This window comes from Spermophilus citellus (genome assembly GCF_964194105.1).
Source record: "Spermophilus citellus genome assembly, chromosome: 3".
NCBI classification, from domain to species: domain Eukaryota; kingdom Metazoa; phylum Chordata; class Mammalia; order Rodentia; family Sciuridae; genus Spermophilus; species Spermophilus citellus.
The window spans coordinates 37903934-37921677 of record NC_138184.1 but is presented as its reverse complement, the minus strand read 5'-3'; the positions used below and the strand labels follow the sequence as shown (position 1 = coordinate 37921677).

The following is a 17744-nucleotide window of genomic DNA, read 5'->3' as shown; positions in this document are numbered from 1 at the left end:
TGTTACATGGTTTTATGACTTTCAAATCAAGCCAATAAAACTGTGCTTTTAAGAGAGACTACAAGTCTCCTAATTAATAAATAGCTAGGACTTACTTGTAATTAGCTTCATGAAATTCCTTAAGATGTTATTTTCATGGACATAATGGCAACCTTCAGCCCAGTCTTTGTTAAAGAACTACAGCATCCAAGATCAAAAGGGTCTGGATGAATGGAAAGTTATGTAACAGCGTCTCAAACAACAGTGTTGCAGATAAAAGGCCTTGGGACTTTAGGGGATGTATCATGTCAACATTATAAGCAGACTTCTAAGCATTTCCAAATTTCATGCACGGCAAATATTCCACTAGGGCAGTGGAAAACCACACCTTGGTTGGTAATGAACTAACATGTTAATTTTGGGGGTTAGCAGGAGGAGGAATAGGGTATCGGAAGAAGAGGAGATAAGGTGGGTGAAAATTGAGTTGTACAAATTTTAGTTTACATATTGTGATAATTAAATTTCAGATATAAAAAAGGTCAAGAAAATTTGAAAGTCCCCAGTTTTTAAATATATCTTCATTTATACTGCATTAGCTGAATGAGGGATATAGCACTGGCTTTAGCTTTTTTATGATAGACTATTTTTCTAGGCTAGGTTGTCAGGCCAAAAGATGTTTTCCATAAAGATTAATTTTGTTGACAAAGATTCTAAGTAGGCAAATTTAGGCTCGCTTTTGATTACTGGTATGTTCTTGTTAAGGATCTTAAGAAAGGTCTGCAGAGAATAAAATTAGTCTGGCTATCCATCAGGTATTTACTACAGCCTTTACAGAAAGCCACTTTGGATAAATTTCAGAACATAATTGAGTCTAAGTAGCCTTAAAGATATTTCCTAATGGAACCCTTAAAAGTGGACAGATTCATGCAGATGAATGGTGGAAGCAGCCTGCAGGAGAGCAGACCCTGTCTCCTCCAGTACTGCAGATAAAATGGGAGGAGAAATGGCATTTTCTTGGGATAGAAATGCATTAAAAAAAAAAAAACAGTAAAAGTTTAAAAATTTTCATTTTCTTCCTGCTTTAAAAATACTTGGAGAGGTAAAGAAACCAGATGTCACACTCTCACAAAACTTCATGTAGTTACTTACAATTTGGTGAAATAGTTCTTTTTTAAAAAATTGTAGATGGATATGATCTCCTTATTCTATTTATTGAGGATTGAACCCAGCACCTCACATGTACTAGCAAGCACTCTACCACTGAGCCCCCAACCCTAAGAGTTCAGTTCTGAAATGTGTCAAACATGAAGAGCAGCACCAGACCCCTGGTTGGTCATAGGCCACGAATGCTGGATTTGATGTTAATTGGGAGTTAACACAGGAAAGGATCAGAAATGGTACAGTTGAGTGCTGGGCACCCAGGGTGCTTACCTTGCAGCCTTCACACGTGATGCAGCGGTAGTGATACCCAGTGGCTTTGTCACCACACACGACACAGAGCTCGTCCTTGTCTAAGTAGCTGGGGATGTATCCTGTGAAAGAGGGCAAAGAGGAAACTGTCAGTCCAGATCTAGCACAGTTAAGGTCATGTGACCAGAGACAGCATGAGTTTCCCAAGAGGACCCATAGAAAAGACAATACATCCAAACAGTAGCTCACACTTGGAGAGTGAACATCAACCCTTAGAAACAGGTTAGACCACGTCTGCTGTTGGGAGCCTGTTGGAGCCAGTGAATCAAGTAGAGATGCTAGGATCTGAGACTCCTGGAGTGCTTCCAAATTCTGGGCAACAAGTCTCTTTTCACAAGGCTTATTTCAAAATTCCCAACATGGTGGGAATGGAACCCAGACTCTCATGCATGCCAGGCAAGTACTCTACACTGATCTATTTCCCCAGCCCTTGTTCTTCAAAGGCTTGGTGCACTTTGGAGTAGAGGTGAACTTGGCTCCATGGTTGGAAAGGTCCGGGGGATCTTTAACCACTCCTGATGTGAAGACAGTGGCTTCTGGGGGTTTATTTTCCACAGGGCCACTAGAAATTGCCAGCAAAGATTAAAACATGGTCTTATTCCTTCTACTTAAATTCTATCTAAAAAAAACCTGGTAAATTCATAATACACAATTCAACATTACTGGGTAGTGTGTAGTAATACAGGCTCCATTGACCAAGGAAGGAAAACCCAACTATAACTCCCTTTGTTAGTGTCCTTTATTAGTTGAAATTTATTGATCCAGGAGGGAAAGTTTAAAAAAAAAAACCTGCCTGCTTCCCCTCCTTCACATGGAGAAGCAGCTCACACACAAGAAACTGCTTCAGAAGGGCAAGCACAGCTCCGTACACACTAGCACTCCACCATGGAAGCAGATGGTTTCAGATAAGACCAAATAATCAAGGCATGATTCATTGGGGTGGGAAGAAGGGAGAGGCCCAGAAAACGAATTTATTCTCCTGACTCTGGCTCTCATGAAGGTCTTAGACTTGGTCAACTTTTCTTAGTTTTAGTAAAAATCAGTTGGGTTGAAATGACCATAAGATACTCTCTATTTTACCATGACATTTTACATAGACCTTTATTAAAATAGGTCACTGAGGGCTTACTCTCCACAAATGGGAGGAAATGAATCCTTTTCATAATTTCTTAGAAACTATTTTGCTCAGCCTTTAATCTGGTAATGTACAAATTATATTTTTAAAATATCACAGCTTCTCTTGGTTTACTTTTGCATCATGCAAACTATGACTCATCTATTGAGTTCACTTCAAGGTTTTCAAAACTCTCAAACTGTTTTTCCAAGGAGAATTCTGGGAGGGATCTGGGCAGGAGGAGGAGCCAAAATGGGGTGTGTGTGTGCGATCACGAATCTGACAACATTGAGTATATACTCTGTGCTAAGCACTGGGTAGGTGCTGAGAATATAAATGAATAAATATGGTTTCTTCCTTTGGGAAGTGTAGGCAACTTGGTGGTTGCTCTAGCTCTGGTCATTCCTCAACAAAAGAAAAAGGTGAAAATGAAGGAAAGATCATGAGAAATGGAAATCCACTGGTATCTCACAGCGAGAGACACCAGTTCCCACTTGGGAGGATGGTTTTAAACAAAAATGACAAGTGGTGGAGAGGACGGGTACTCATGTGGTGCACACACATCTGCTTGTAAAGTGTAAAGCAATTTAACAACAAAATAACCCAATTATTAGAACAAGCATCTTCCTTGTAAAGGCAGCACATTTACGTACATATTTGATGGTGTCAGGAGAGCTATAGCTTGACTACTTATACTTTTCAACTATGTACCCCTGAGCAAACAGAGTGGTATGACTAGATATGTTCATCAGCTTGGCATTGCTGTGACAAAAATTCCTTAGAATTTAGAACTTAGAGGGGAGAAAGTTTATTTTAGCCCATGGCTTCAGAGATTTAGGTCATGATTGATGCACTCCATTGCTCTGGGCAGGAGATGAGGCAGAACATCATGGTGGAAGGTCAGTGGAGGAAAGCTGCTGTGCTTATGGTGGTCAGGAGGCAGGAGAGATGAAAGAGGGGCCACAAGGAAGATGCACACTTTTAAGGCATGCCCCCAGGGACCCACCGCCTCTATCCACATCCCACCTGCCAATAGTCATCACCCAATCAGTCCATTCCAACTAGGGTGGACTGATTAGGTTACAGCTCTCATAATCTCTGAATATTCCTGCCTTAACACAGGAGCTTTGGAGGGACATCTCATATCCACATCATCATACACGTCTGAGAACTTTAATGACCAGAGCTAAAGTTGCCAAAATTCTGGTAAGTCACCATCTCTCATTCTACCAGCAGGACACCGAGGATTTCTTCCTCTCCTGCTTAATGATTTAGGTGGCCACACCATCTGACTTTTGGGATTCTTGAAAGTTCTGGAATTTGGGACTAACTCATTCAGAGTGGGATGGACTCCTCTCATATTCTGACTGACAGGGGATAGGTGGTTTGCATTATTTCCTATTTTCTTGGTGGGTGGAGGTGATCAAACGCCTTTAGTTAAATCATCAAACCTTGTTCAGAAATGTCGACCTGAGTTGGTGGCAGTCGCTTACATGATCACACTAGTGCACCCCACCTGTCCCTTTCTTTTTCTCTAAAACAGTCACAAATAATGATATATCAGTCATTATGCCTTAAGTCCATTATTCATCCTTAAATAACATCCCACACCTAGTGACTGTGCAGAGAGGGATTCTCCTCAGTAACTGGGTACGTAAGCCTGGCAACATCGCATGGTCACCTTTCTCCCAGAGAACTTGGCCACTTGTTGCTGTTCAATTTTGCTGATTCCTTTTCACATGCACCAAATGAGTCACATGCTTGCCAGTGTGCACGATGAAGGCAAAAATGCACATACAACACTAGCTCTCCTGCTATAACATGTGGACACTACTGGGTGTGTCAGTGTTGGGTTCTGTCTAGAAACAAACATGAGACACAGTCCTGAAGCTACACTGGTTGTTTGAAGAAATGCAACCATGCTTTGTCCTAGGTAATTGCTATTAAAAAAAAAAGCCTGATTAAGAACTCCCCAGAAGAAATTAAGACCTCTTTAGTCAGCTCTTCATCACTGTGACCAAAACAATTCAGAAAGGAAAATTCTATTTTGGCTCATAGTTTCAGGGGTTCCGTGTAGGATCAACAGACTCCACAGCTGTGGACCTGAGATGAGACAGAACTTTATGGTAGAAAAAACTGCTCAGTTCATGGCAGCCAAGAAACAGATACTTCACTCACCAAGGACAAAATATAAACACCCAAGGAACACCCACAGTGACCTACTTCCTGTAGCCATATCCTACCTGCCCTGTTAATCCATATCAGTGGATTAACTTACTGACTAGGTTACACCTCTCAATCTAATCACTTCAGCTCTGAAAATTCTTGCATTATCCCACACATGAGCTTTTATGGGACGTCTTATATGTAAACCATAACCAGACCCATAATGACATGTGATAATTCAAGACTGATATATTTCTCCGGCTCTTATTTGCTCGCATGCATTACTTTTCCAACGAATGAACTATGTTTAGCATATTTTTATGAACACAGACTACTCAATAAAGGACTTGGGAATTGCTTTTAGTTGACATTTGGCAATGTCTAATTGCTTAGTGTAAAATAGGTTGACATGGTAAAATATTAAAAGATAATTAACTCATCATGTATATAATTCAGTGGCTTTTACCGTATTCACAGAGTTGTGAAACCATCACCGTTGTCAATCTTATTTTCATCAACCCCAAAGGAAACTCCATACCCTCTTTCTTCCATCACCTCTAGCCTTTCTGCTCTAGGCAAACTGATACTCTGGTTCCATAGATTTGCCCATTCTGGACATTTTTTACAAATAGGATCATACCATACATGGTCTTCTGTGCCTGGCTTTTCCCTTAGCAGAATGTTTTCAAGGTTCATCCATGTTTCGACTAAGAATCATTTTTTTAAAAAAAATGATTCTAAGAGGGAATTGGAGTGTGGAAGGGGAAATTACACAGCAGATGGTAAGCTTGGCTTTGGGGTTTAGACTAGATTCCATGCTTTCTCCTGTGTAGGTGAAATCAGAAGTCTGGCTAGTTTAATTTTTTTTAAGTGAATGATAACAGTATGGCAGGTCCTAGGAGAAACCCTGGTTCTTCTTGCCCCCTTGGCAGACACACAGCCCTTATGCAATGGAATATGAAGCTGATTAATCTTGATGGTAGATCTAAAGTAGAAGGTGCCCCCTAGGAAGAAGGGGAGAGGGGCAGAGTTTGACAACATTTTCGTGTGGCTAATCTGAACTTTTGGATAAGACTGCTTCCTTACCAGTTCTCTCTGGTCTTGGGAAAGACTCTGCAGCTCACGCAAGGTAAGAAGGACCTAGAAGCTACACTGTTCATCTGAGGAACTGCCTCTGCCAGTTTTCTCAAGTACTTGCTAAAGAAATTTGGTTAATAAACCCCCAAGGAAGTTAAAATGAATTCTGATTATCTTGTAGAACTCTGGGTGGGTTAGACACAAGATACAGGATGAAACTCTTTCTTCCAATTCTATTAGATTTCATCCTATAGCTCAGACCCTTATTATTTGTTCTTTTTAGATATGCATGACAGTAGAGTTTTTTGGGGCATACTGTACATACACGGAGTATAACTTATTCTAATTAGGATCCTCTTGGGGTTGTATAGGATGTGGAGTTACCTTGTCAGGCCTTTCCACCCCTGCTACCTTCTTCCACTTCTTTACATACTTAAAACCCCCAAATGGTATATCCCAACATACTTGATTCCTTTTTCATTCAACTTTTGGTGTTAGGAATCAGGCTTCGTACCTTGTTAATCTTTAACCCTGTGATAAATACTGCATCAGTTAAATCACCTGTCCATTCACATATTGAACAAACATGTATGAGCCTTCTGTGTGTACATTCCTGGGCAAAAACTCAAAACACCATGGACTTTATAGGCAGCAATGAAAGCGAGCCTCTAGACTGTCAGCAGAACTTCCCCAGGCTCTCTAACTTGACCAAATCTTCCCTCAGAATAGCTACTGTTGTCCCTCTGGTCCCTTTTGAAGTCACTGAGCATTTTTGCTTTATACTTTGCCCTTTGGCTGGGTCCTTGGTACTGGGATATAGAAGACAGTGGAGCTCTAAGACTTCAAACTTACATACATTGGTAGGGAGGTAACGCAGGCTGGAGGTTAATCCATGACCAGGGGCTCTGGTTCCTACCTGAGGTCTTGAGGCAGGAAAAGGGGCAAAGCAATTTTGGATTATTTATTTTGACTCAAATCCTGAAACTAAAACATAGTTATTGGGCCAGGCTAGGGTATAATAAAATTTCATGCACAAGAAGTCCTAGCTCGGAGTTCTTAGTAGCCAACATAACCTTTCAATCCACAATTAGAGTGAAAACACTTGAAAATGCAAATCACTGAGAGGGGAAATAAATTGGTATAATGAATTTCAGTCAGAATTTTAATCAAAAGGGTACATGTACTGGCAGTCTACAGTGCTTGGCTCACAGAGTGTTTAAAGCTTGGCTCAGTTTTTTTTTTTTCCTTAAAGGATTTCACATAAAATCCAGAATGCTTGCTTCATGTGAAAGGTTGGCAACCCCCAAGCCCAAATTCTCACAGGGCGGCAAGGAACTGAAATGAGAAGGCCTCCCCACAAACAGGCTTCCTTCCTTCCTACCTCTGCAGTCAGCCCCGATACTATTGTATCCAGTTCTGATACTCAATGTCCACTGCCCTTTATTCCTATATTATATCACTGTATAGGAAATATTTCACGAATTTTTATCAAATAGTCCAAGAAAATTGAAAGAGAACATATTTCTTTTTGAAAGTGAGATTCTTATAAACATTCGTCTTGGTGGAAAAATTTAAGCTGCTGTTATGAAATAACGCTACCTTTCTCGTTAATATCAGCTCTTTGGTAATAATGAAGGCATAGATTAGGAAGCAGGAAGGTAAAGTGTACATGAAGAGTGGGGAAGAAGGAAGGGTCATCAGAAATGGGCGAGAATGACTTCTAATTTTGAGAGTCAGTTTATGGCTTTTGGCTCACACAGTTATATCATCTCCTGCATGCTTTTTCTTTTTAATTTATTTATTTTTTATGTGGTGTTGAGGATTGAACCCAGAGCTTTACACATGCTGTGCAAGCACTCTACCACTGTCATCTCCTGCATACTTGACAAAAATATTTTCCTTTTAATCTAAAAAATCCATTCAGAATAGAATTCAAGGTTATAATTCTCAAAATGTAGGTCATCAATTCTTCAGCTGTATATTGCATGAAGGGGAAGGGGCCGGATAGGTTTTTTTTTAATCGGGAAAATATCACTGCTGTGATAAGCTGATCTCCTTGTCTATGTGCACCTTACAGAATGCTAAGAGCTTAGTGCCTTCCTGGTGCTCATGATGTGATCAGATTTGACATAGACTTTTCCATCATGTGTGCTCGTTTATCACAGGACTACTGTTGGGGTAAAGAGAAAGGTCAAGATGGTGCCTTAGAGGAAGGCTGCATTTCCAGTTGCTCCATGAGTCAGGATTTAAGGAGTGGGAATACTGCTTCTCAGAGAGGTAGGTGAAAGAGGGAATTCACTGAAATTCAATATCAGATAGGATTCTCTGAGAGACTTAGAAATTTGAGTGCACTGAATAAATAAACAAGAAAGAAAGAGTACATTGGACCCAAGGGGGTCTCAGCAGTGGCTCTGTTTCACTGCAGAGGGGAGGGATAACACCAACAGAAATACAGTGCATAAATGTGATATGGGAAAACCTGTAGAACATAAAAACTGTCTGAATGTAGCTGAACCAGAGTCCACAGAGTGAGCTGGTGTCCGAAAAGTTTTCTGAATTTCTTACTGAAAAGTGCATCTTGTCACTGTGGCCTTACTGCAGCCTCCTGCTGTGGGCATCCAAAGATTGCCATACTGTCCTGGCAATACCTACTCATGGGCCTAGGGTGACCTAAGAGAACGTGAATCCAACAGGCATGGGGAAGATTGTACCCAAGGGGACTCAAGTCAGATAAACAGGGGTGTGCACCCCACTCTGCCTTCAAGTCTGGAGGTGCATCTGACCAGCTGAAGTTGGGAAAAGGTGAACATGGTTACTCTCGGGGACTGAACCTGGGATGGCCACATTCATGGGTGGCAAAGTGTGAGAGACCCATGAAGCGTTGGCTGGCCACCCTATGAGAATTCTTGGGAGGCTTGTCAGATCCAGATCCCCATCAGAGACCACATCTTTCTGGCTCTAAGGGTGTGTTGATGTAATCTCCAGAGAAGATACTACCCAAAAAGTCCCAAAGGTCTAACTAGAGCTAAGCCCCAACCAGGTCAGTCTCTGCTTCCTGTTCTGTCCTACCTTATACTGGTGAGAGGTGTTTCAACCAGCTTCAGTTTTGGGTCACTCCAGCTGGCAGCTCTGTGAGCAACACGGGAAGGGTCTAACAACCCCCAGTCCTTGCTCGGTCTCAGGGATACATAGCCCAAAGTGAAACAGAATGCATGACAGTCGGCATAGGCAGTGACTGTCCACCTCAGGGGATAAAATATTTTTAATTAAGAATTTTTCATATATATATATATATTGTGATTGGTATGTATGTATTACAAACATTTGTTTCTTTTCCCCAATTGCCAAGTTTTCTTGTTATTTACTTTTTCTCCTCTACTATAGCCATCATTTACTACATCTCTTCTGCTTTGTTATCATTTTGAACATTATAAACTTTATTTTACTCTTCTAACACATTTTCTTTTCCCTTAAGACTATATCTGAGTAATATAATTGCTGCCCCTACCATTCATGTTGTTGTAGTTATTAGTACTGTGGGACACCTGTTGTTTATTGCCAGATCTAGTTTATAGCTAATTATTGTTTTTTGCAGTAATTAGTGATAGAGATATCACAAGAGATACTGGGTATTTATTTTAATGCTGTATGTTGTTTGTTTCCCCCCTCTCATGTGACATTCTGGGAGTCAACTAGGACCCTACAACTTCACAGGGTAGAGACTCTACTGCTGAACAAAACCCAGTGCACCTTGCTCCACAAACAAATTAACCATGCTCAAATTTCAGCAATATGTTAATATAAGAGGCCAAACCCCCATACTAATGGCCAGGCCCCCCTCCTGATCATCCTATTCTTATGCCAAAAGTAGAATTAACAGAAAGGTTGTGGACACTATACTTTTGAGGGGTCTCATTCTAGATCACTTGACAACTGTACATTCTAAAGGATTATGGGAGTGAAGAAAAGCAATCATAGAACATGTCCTTGACATGCCCTCCTGAATACAACCGCCAGATCTATAACAAGGACCCCACTGTTTTGAGACTGACAGGGAAAGTTCTGACACAACATATCAAAATACACTAATCATCACCAAAGGACTAGCAGGAAAACTATCCTATAAACCCACTTGGAAAAATTCACAACTTGATATTGCACAATACTTTGAGCTCTAAAAGTCCACAGGTGAGGGGTGGAGAGAAATTCATTCCAACACAGGAATATGAAAAAAAAAAAAAACCAAGGTAACATGTTGCCTCCTAAAGTTCATAATTCACCAGCAATTGACTGCAAAGATATTGAAGTGGGTGAAATACCAGATAAAGAACAATTAATAAAATGATCAGTGAATTTCAAGAGAACACAGAAAAACTGAATGAATTAAGCCAGTAAACGATCTGAATGATAATGTCAATAAGGATATATTGATATGGAAAAAGAACCAATCTTGGAAATGGAAGACAATAAATCAAATGTTGAGTTGAAAGTCTACTAAAGTAGACCATGCTAAGATAGAATCTCAGAGTTGGAAGACAAAGTGGCCAGCCTTGAACATTCAGATAGGTATTGAAGAAAATAAGTAACCATAACTGGAATATACAAGATCTCTGGGGCAACATTAAGAGACCAAATTTAAGAATCACTGGAATTGATGTGCGTTGTAAGATGCAAGCTAATGGCATGGATAACCTCTTCAGGGAAATAACAAAAATTTCCAAACCTTGAGAATGAGATGGACATCCAGATATAGGATTCATTCAGAACCCTAAATAGACAAGATCAAAAAGAACCTCTCTCATGATTAAAATCCCTGACATACAGAACAAGGATAGAATTTCAGGAGAAAAATGTCAGGTTGCATTTAGAAGCAAGCCAATCAGAAGTAATTCAGATTTCTCAGCACAAATTCTGAAACCCAGGAGGGCATAGAATGATGTGTTCCAAGTCCTGAAAGAAAATAACTGTCAAACAAGATTGCTATATCTAGAAAAGCTATCCTTCAGAATCAAAGAAGAAATAAAAACTTTTCAAGATAGGCAGAAATGGTAAGAATTGATGACTACTAAGCCAAGACAGCAGAATTTATTTTATTTTTTTTTATTGTTGGTCGTTCAAAACATTACATAGTTCTTAATATATTATATTTCACAGTCTGATTCAAGTGGGTTATGAACTCCCATTTTTACCCCGTATACCAATTGCTGTATCACATCAGTTACACTTCCATTGATTTACATATTGCCATTCTAGTGTCTGATGTATTCTGCTGTCTATCCTATTCTCTACTATCCCCCTTCCCCTCCCCTCCCCTCCCCTTCCCTTTTCTCTCTCTACCCCCTCTACTGTAAATCATTTCTTCCACTTGTATTATTCTTCTCTTACCCCTCCTTTCCTCTTATATGTAATTTTGTATAACCCTGAGGAACACCTTCCATTTCCATGTGATTTCCCTTCTCACTCCCTTTCCCTCCCACCTCTCATCCCTGTTTAATGTTAATCATCTTCTCAAGCTCTTCGTCCCTACCCTGTCCTTGGTTACTCCCCTTATATCAAAGCAGTCATTTGGCATTTGTTTTTTTAGGGATTGGCTAGCTTCACTTAGCATAATCTGCTCTAATGCCATCCATTTCCCTCCAAATTCTATGATTTTGTCATTTTTTAAAGCAGAGTAATACTCCATTGTGTATAAATGCCACATTTTTTTATCCATTTATCTATTGAAGGGCATCTAGGTTGGTTCCACAATCTTGCTATCGTGAATTGTGCTGCTATGAACATCGATGTAGCAGTGTCCCTGTAGCATGCTCTTATTAGGTCTTTAGGGAATAGACCGAGAAGGGGAATAGCTGGGTCAAATGGTGGTTCCATTCCCAGCTTTCCAAGAAATCTCCATACTGCTTTCCAAATTGGCTGCACCAATTTGCAGTCCCACCAACAATGTACAAGAGTACCCTTTTCCCCGCATCCTCTCCAGCACTTGTTGTTGTTGGACTTCATAATGGCTGCCAATCTTACTGGAGTGAGATGGTATCTTAGGGTGGTTTTGATTTGCATTTCTCTGACTGCTAGCGATGTTGAGCATTTTTTCATGTACTTGTTGATTGATTGTATATCCTCCTCTGTGAAGTGTTTGTTCATGTCCTTGGCCCATTTGTTGATTGGGTTATTTGTTTTCTTATTGTCTAATTTTTTTGAGTTCTTTGTATACTCTGGATATTAGGGCTCTATCTGAAGTGTGTGGAGTAAAGATTTGTTCCCAGGATGTAGGCTCCCTGTTTATCTCTCTTATTGTTTCTTTTGCTGAGAAAAAACTTTTTAGTTTAAGTCCCATTTGTTCATTCTAGTTATTAACTCTTGCGCTATGGGTGTCCTACTGAGGAATTTGGAGCCCGACCCCACAGTATGTAGATCATAGCTAAAGAAATACTTCAATACCCAAATTAAACATTAGAAATCAAATGGCAAGAATTAATAAAAATATCTCTACAATAACATTGAATGTAAATGGTCTCAACTCTTCAATTAAAAACCAGGCTGGCAGAATGGATTAAAAAACAAGACCCAGCTATATGTAATTTGCAAGAGACACACCTTACAAGACAAAGACTGCCACAAACTGAAAATGAAATTCCTTCCATACAAAGGGAGCCTGAAAATAAGCAGAAATAAGTTACTCTTATATCCCACAAAGTAAATTTCAAGCCAATCAAGTCAAAATTAATCAAAAGAGACAAGGAAGGTCACTAATAATGGTAAAGGAAACAATCCAAAAAGAAGATAACATTAGGTGACTGGGGTTGTAGCTCAGTGGTAGAGTGCTTGCCTTGCATGCATGAGGCACTGGTTCAATCCACAATTATTTATGTGGTATAAATAAAAGTGTGTCCACCTATGACTAAAAAATAAGCTAAAACAATAGTAGATATATATGACCCAAACATTAGTGAACCTAATTACATAAAATAGATACTACTGAACTTACTCAGACAGACCCTAGTTTAATAATACTGGATAAATTTTGACAAACTTCTCACCAACACTCATGTCACCCAGGCATAAACTCATACTCTTCAGACTTAACCAGACATAAATCAAATGGACTTAACAGGCACCTGTAGAATATTTCATCCAACAAGAGCCAAATTCACTATCTTCTCAGCTGCTCATGGAATCTGTTCTAAAATAGACCATATTTAAACCACAAAACAACTCTTAGCAAATACAAAAAAATCGATATAATTCCTTGCATCTTATCATAATGGAATCAAATTATAAATAAGCATCAAACAACTATAGAAACACATGGAGATTGAATAACACACTTTTCAATGATGAATGAGTGATATGAGAAATTAAAAAGTTCTTACATTCAAGTGAGATAAAGAATACTAAAGATATTGATATTGCACAATACTTTGGCAAGAGAAGGCCCACACATGAGAGGGGAAGAAAAATTCATCCCAACAGATACATAAAACCTAACACAGAAATATGAAAAAAATCGAGGTAACATGTTGCCTCAAGTTTGTACAACATACCAGAATCTCTGGGACACTGTGGTTCTAAGGGGAATGCTTATAACTATGAATATTTATGTAAGAAAATCAGAAAGATTCCAAATAATCTAATGATGCATCTCAAAGCCTTGGAAAACAAGAGCAAACCAATTCCAGTAGAAGAAAGGAAATAATGGAGGAACTTTGGATTGGGTAAAAGGAAGGGGTTAAGAGGGTAGGAAAGATGGTGGAGATGGACACCATTACTCTAGGTACATGGATGGTGCATCTCTACACCATATACAATCAGAGAATTGAAATGCGTTATACACTGTCATGTACAACTAAATAGAACAAATTAAAAAAAAACCCTCAAAGAAATAGAGAATAAAAGCATTAAAGGATCAATGAAGACTTGGTTCTTTGGCTAAGGCTTATCAATCTTTTCAAACTAAGCAAAATAAAAAAGATCCAAATTAATAAAAGATGAAAAAGGAGAAATGATCACAGAAATCAAGTAATTCAGCACTATTTTAAGAATTTACATCTTAATAAATTGGAAAACCTAGAAGGAATGAATGCATTTCTAGACACGCATGACCTGTCAAAATTGAATCAAGGGGGCATGGAAAACCTAAAGAGACCAATATCTAGCAGTAAGATAGAAGCAGTAATAAAAGCCTTCCAATATAGAAAAGTCCAGGACCAGATGGGTTCTGAGCTGAATTCTATCAGACCTATAAGGAAAAACTAATGCCAATGCTGCACAAATAAATTCCATGAAATGATGGACTACTTCCAAATTCATTATGTAAAGCTAGTGTCACCCACATACCCAAACCAGATAAGGACTCATCAAGGAAAGAAAACTACAGACCAATATCCCTCATGAATTTAGATGTAAAATTTCTTAGTAAAATATTAGCAAATCATATTCCACATTAAGTCAGTTTTTATCTCAGAATTACAAGGGTGGTTTAACATGCAGAGGTCAATAAATGCAATTTACTACCTAAATAGAATTAAGGACAAAAATCAATAGATGTGGGAAAATCCCTTGACAAAATTGAGCACCCATTCATGATAAAAAAATACTGAAACTAAGGCTAGAAGGAACTAACTTCAACGTTTTAAAGGCCATCTATGACAAGTCCAATACCAACATTATAGTGAATGGGGCAGGGGACTGAAAGCAGTTCCTTTAAAATCTGGAACAAAATTTAGGATATCCACTCCCACCAGCCTTATTCAATATAGTACGCCTAATTGCTCTGGCTAAAATTTCTCTAAGAGAAGGAAATAAAAGGGATAGAAGTAGGAAAAAAAGTAAAACTCGCACTGTTCCTCTACTCAGAAGCTCCACCAGAAGACTGCTAGAGCTAATAAACAGACTCAACAAAACAAAGATAGACAATTTAATGACTTTTAAAAAATATATCAATAATGATTCTGCCAAGAGAAATCAGGAAAATAATCCTATTCATAATAGCCTCAAAATAGCAACAACAAAAACCAAACAAGGGATCAATCTAACCAAGGAGGTAAAAGACCTCTACAATGAAAACTATAGAGCCCCGAAGGAAGACATTGAAGACGACACAAGGCAATCTCCCATATTCCTGGATAAACAGAATTAATGGTTAAAAATGACCAAATTGCCAAAAGCAATACATAGATTCAATGCAATCCACATCAACATACCAATGACAATATGCATAGATTAAGAAATAACTGTTCTAAACTTTCATTTGGAAAAATAAGAGACCCAGAAGAGCCAAAGCAATTCTAAGAACGTCCCCTCAAAAAAGAAATCAATGCTGGTAGCATTATAATACCTGACTTCAAATTATAGTGTATAGAAAAAATATTGCATGGTACTGGCATAAAAACAGACACATAAACCAACTGAGCATAAGAAGACAGATCACCCAAAGGTTAAAAACATACATTGGAGAAAAGATAGGCTTTTAAATAAATGGTGCTGAATAAACTGGTTATCCATAGCTCATCTGTCTTCCACAAATGAGAGAAAGAATTGAAAAAGAGACTGGATCTCTCTCATTCTGCACAAAATTCAACTCAAAATGGATTAAAGAGCTAGGAATTAGACTACAAACTATGCAACTCATAGTAGAAAATGACGGGTCAGTATTCCAGCATATAGGCACAGGTCTTTCTCAACAGGATTCCTAAAGCTCAGGAAATAACACCAAGAATTAGTAAATATGATGGCATATTTATTAAAAAATTAAAAAGCTTTTGCACAGCAAAGGAAACAATGTGAAGAGAGAACCTACATGATGGAAAGAAAATCCTTGGTTATTCTTTTGACAGAGGATTAATATCCAAATTATATGAAGAGCTAAAAAAATACAAAAAGAAACAATACACTTAATAAATAGGCAAATGAACTAAATATGCACTTCTCAGAAGAAATACAAATGGCCAACAGATATGTGAAAAAAAAGTTCAACATCATTAGCAATTAGGGACATACAAATAAAAACTACACTGAGATTTCTTATCATTCCCATTAGAATGGCAGTCAAGAATATACATAATAATAAATGCTAGAGAAGATGGGGAGAAAGAGGCACACTTTTACAATCTATGATGATAAATTAGCACTACCACCATGGAAATTGGTATGGAGATTCCTCAAAAGACTAGGAATAGAACTGCCATATGATCCAGCTGTATCACTCTTCAGTATTTATCCTGAAGAGTTATGCAAAGTCAGCATACTACAGTGATACGTGCATACCCATGTTTATAGCAACACAATTCACAACAGCCAAACTATGGAACCAGGCAAGGTGTCCATCAGTAGATGAATGGATAAAGAAAATATGGTGTGTGTGTATATGTATATATATATATATGTGTGTGTGTGTGTGTATATATATATATAATATACAATGAAGTTTTATCCCACATTTAAAGAGAACAAAATCGTGGCATTTGCTGTTAATGAATGGAGTTAGAGAATACTATGCTAAGTAGTATTAGCCAATCCCCAAAACCAAAGGCCAAGTGTTTTCTTTGATACGATGCCGACTCATAAAGGGAATGGGGGGTTGGAAAGATGGTGGAATGAGATGGTCATCATTACCCTAAGTAGATGTATGAATACACGAATGGTGTGAATATATTTTGTATACAAGCAGATATGAAATATTGTGCTCTGTATGTATAATATGAATTGTCATGCATTCTGCATCATATATAACAAATTAGAATAAAAAAAATTAAAAAAATAATAAAGCGGCTAGTTCCAGGGCTCTGAGAAGAGTGGTACCAAGGACAGCGCATGGCTGCTCAGCCGTCTCTGGAAAAATACATGTATCAAGTGGGTACCGAGGACCCAGAAGAAGATGAAGTCCTTAAGTCAGGGCCAGTGGAGTGGGGAGCAACCTGACCTCAAGCTGAAGGCTTTTGAGGGCTGGGAGCTGAGAAGGAAGCTTTGACCTTGGCTGTGGAAAAAGTATTCATGGAAGGATGCAAGGTGATGATGTCCATTTCCACATGTGGGAAGATAGCACCGTCATTCCTTCCTAAGCCCCAGGGATCTGACTTAGTTGTGCAAGGGATTCCACTATCACCTTCCTCCTAAGGAATGGCAATGTGTGCTTTAGGATTTGGTTAGGGCATGAGGTGAGATCCTGGAGAATGTGCCTTGGACAAGACAGATACCTACTCCTCAGGAAAGGAAAGGGAAAAGTCAGTTCATTTTATGTCTGTTCTTAAAGTTGTTTTGAAAACTATTACTGCTGTTTACTTCTCTCCCATGTCTGTGGCTGAGAGTCACTTCGTTTAATCTTTTGAATAGCAAATGTGTTAAATAAATATATTTATTTAAAAATGGTAGTATTTCTTTCTGGAGTGGTATTGTTAATAGTTTAAAAATTCTATCCTTACACCAGCATCCTCCCAATTATGTACAGGTTGTTAAAAAAAAAAAAACCAAAAACCAAACACTGTAGTTGTATTAACCATTAAAGTGTTACCTTTACTCACTTATTTTTTTGGTACCAGGGCCCTCAACCTCTGAGCCACATCTCCAGCCCTTTTTAAAAATTTTGAGACAGGGTCTCCCTACGTTGCTTAGGGCATCGCTCAATTACCAAGGCTGGCTTTGAACCTGTGACCCTCTTGCCTCAGTATTCGAGTATTACAGACATCACTTTAAGACATAACAGTTCTCTGGGTGAACTGATCGCATCTGTATTTAACTTAAATTCAACTAGAGGGGAGGAAGACAGAGTGTTGGAGGGGAAATAAAGGATGAGAGAAGGAAGGAGAACAGGGAGGACATAGTATGTCATCTTACATTCAAGTTTAAAGCCGGGAGTGATTATGGAGTGGAATTCATAATCTTCCATGTCCTGCTTGCTTTTCCCTAGACTGGGTATGATTCTAGGGATGAACACTACCTGTTT

The 17744-nt window shown here is 38.8% G+C and overlaps 1 protein-coding gene across 6 annotated transcripts in view; it reads right to left on the bottom strand.

The window, feature by feature from the left end:
• The window catches only part of THRB (thyroid hormone receptor beta), a 375028-nt gene that overhangs the window by 27365 nt on the left and 329919 nt on the right, over positions 1–17744 (bottom strand). For all 6 annotated transcript variants that reach the window (XM_081283514.1, XM_081283518.1, XM_081283513.1 and 3 more), the window contains one exon: positions 1411–1511. In XM_081283514.1, the coding sequence (XP_081139640.1) occupies positions 1411–1511 (101 nt within the window). The remainder of the gene's footprint in view (positions 1–1410; positions 1512–17744) is intronic.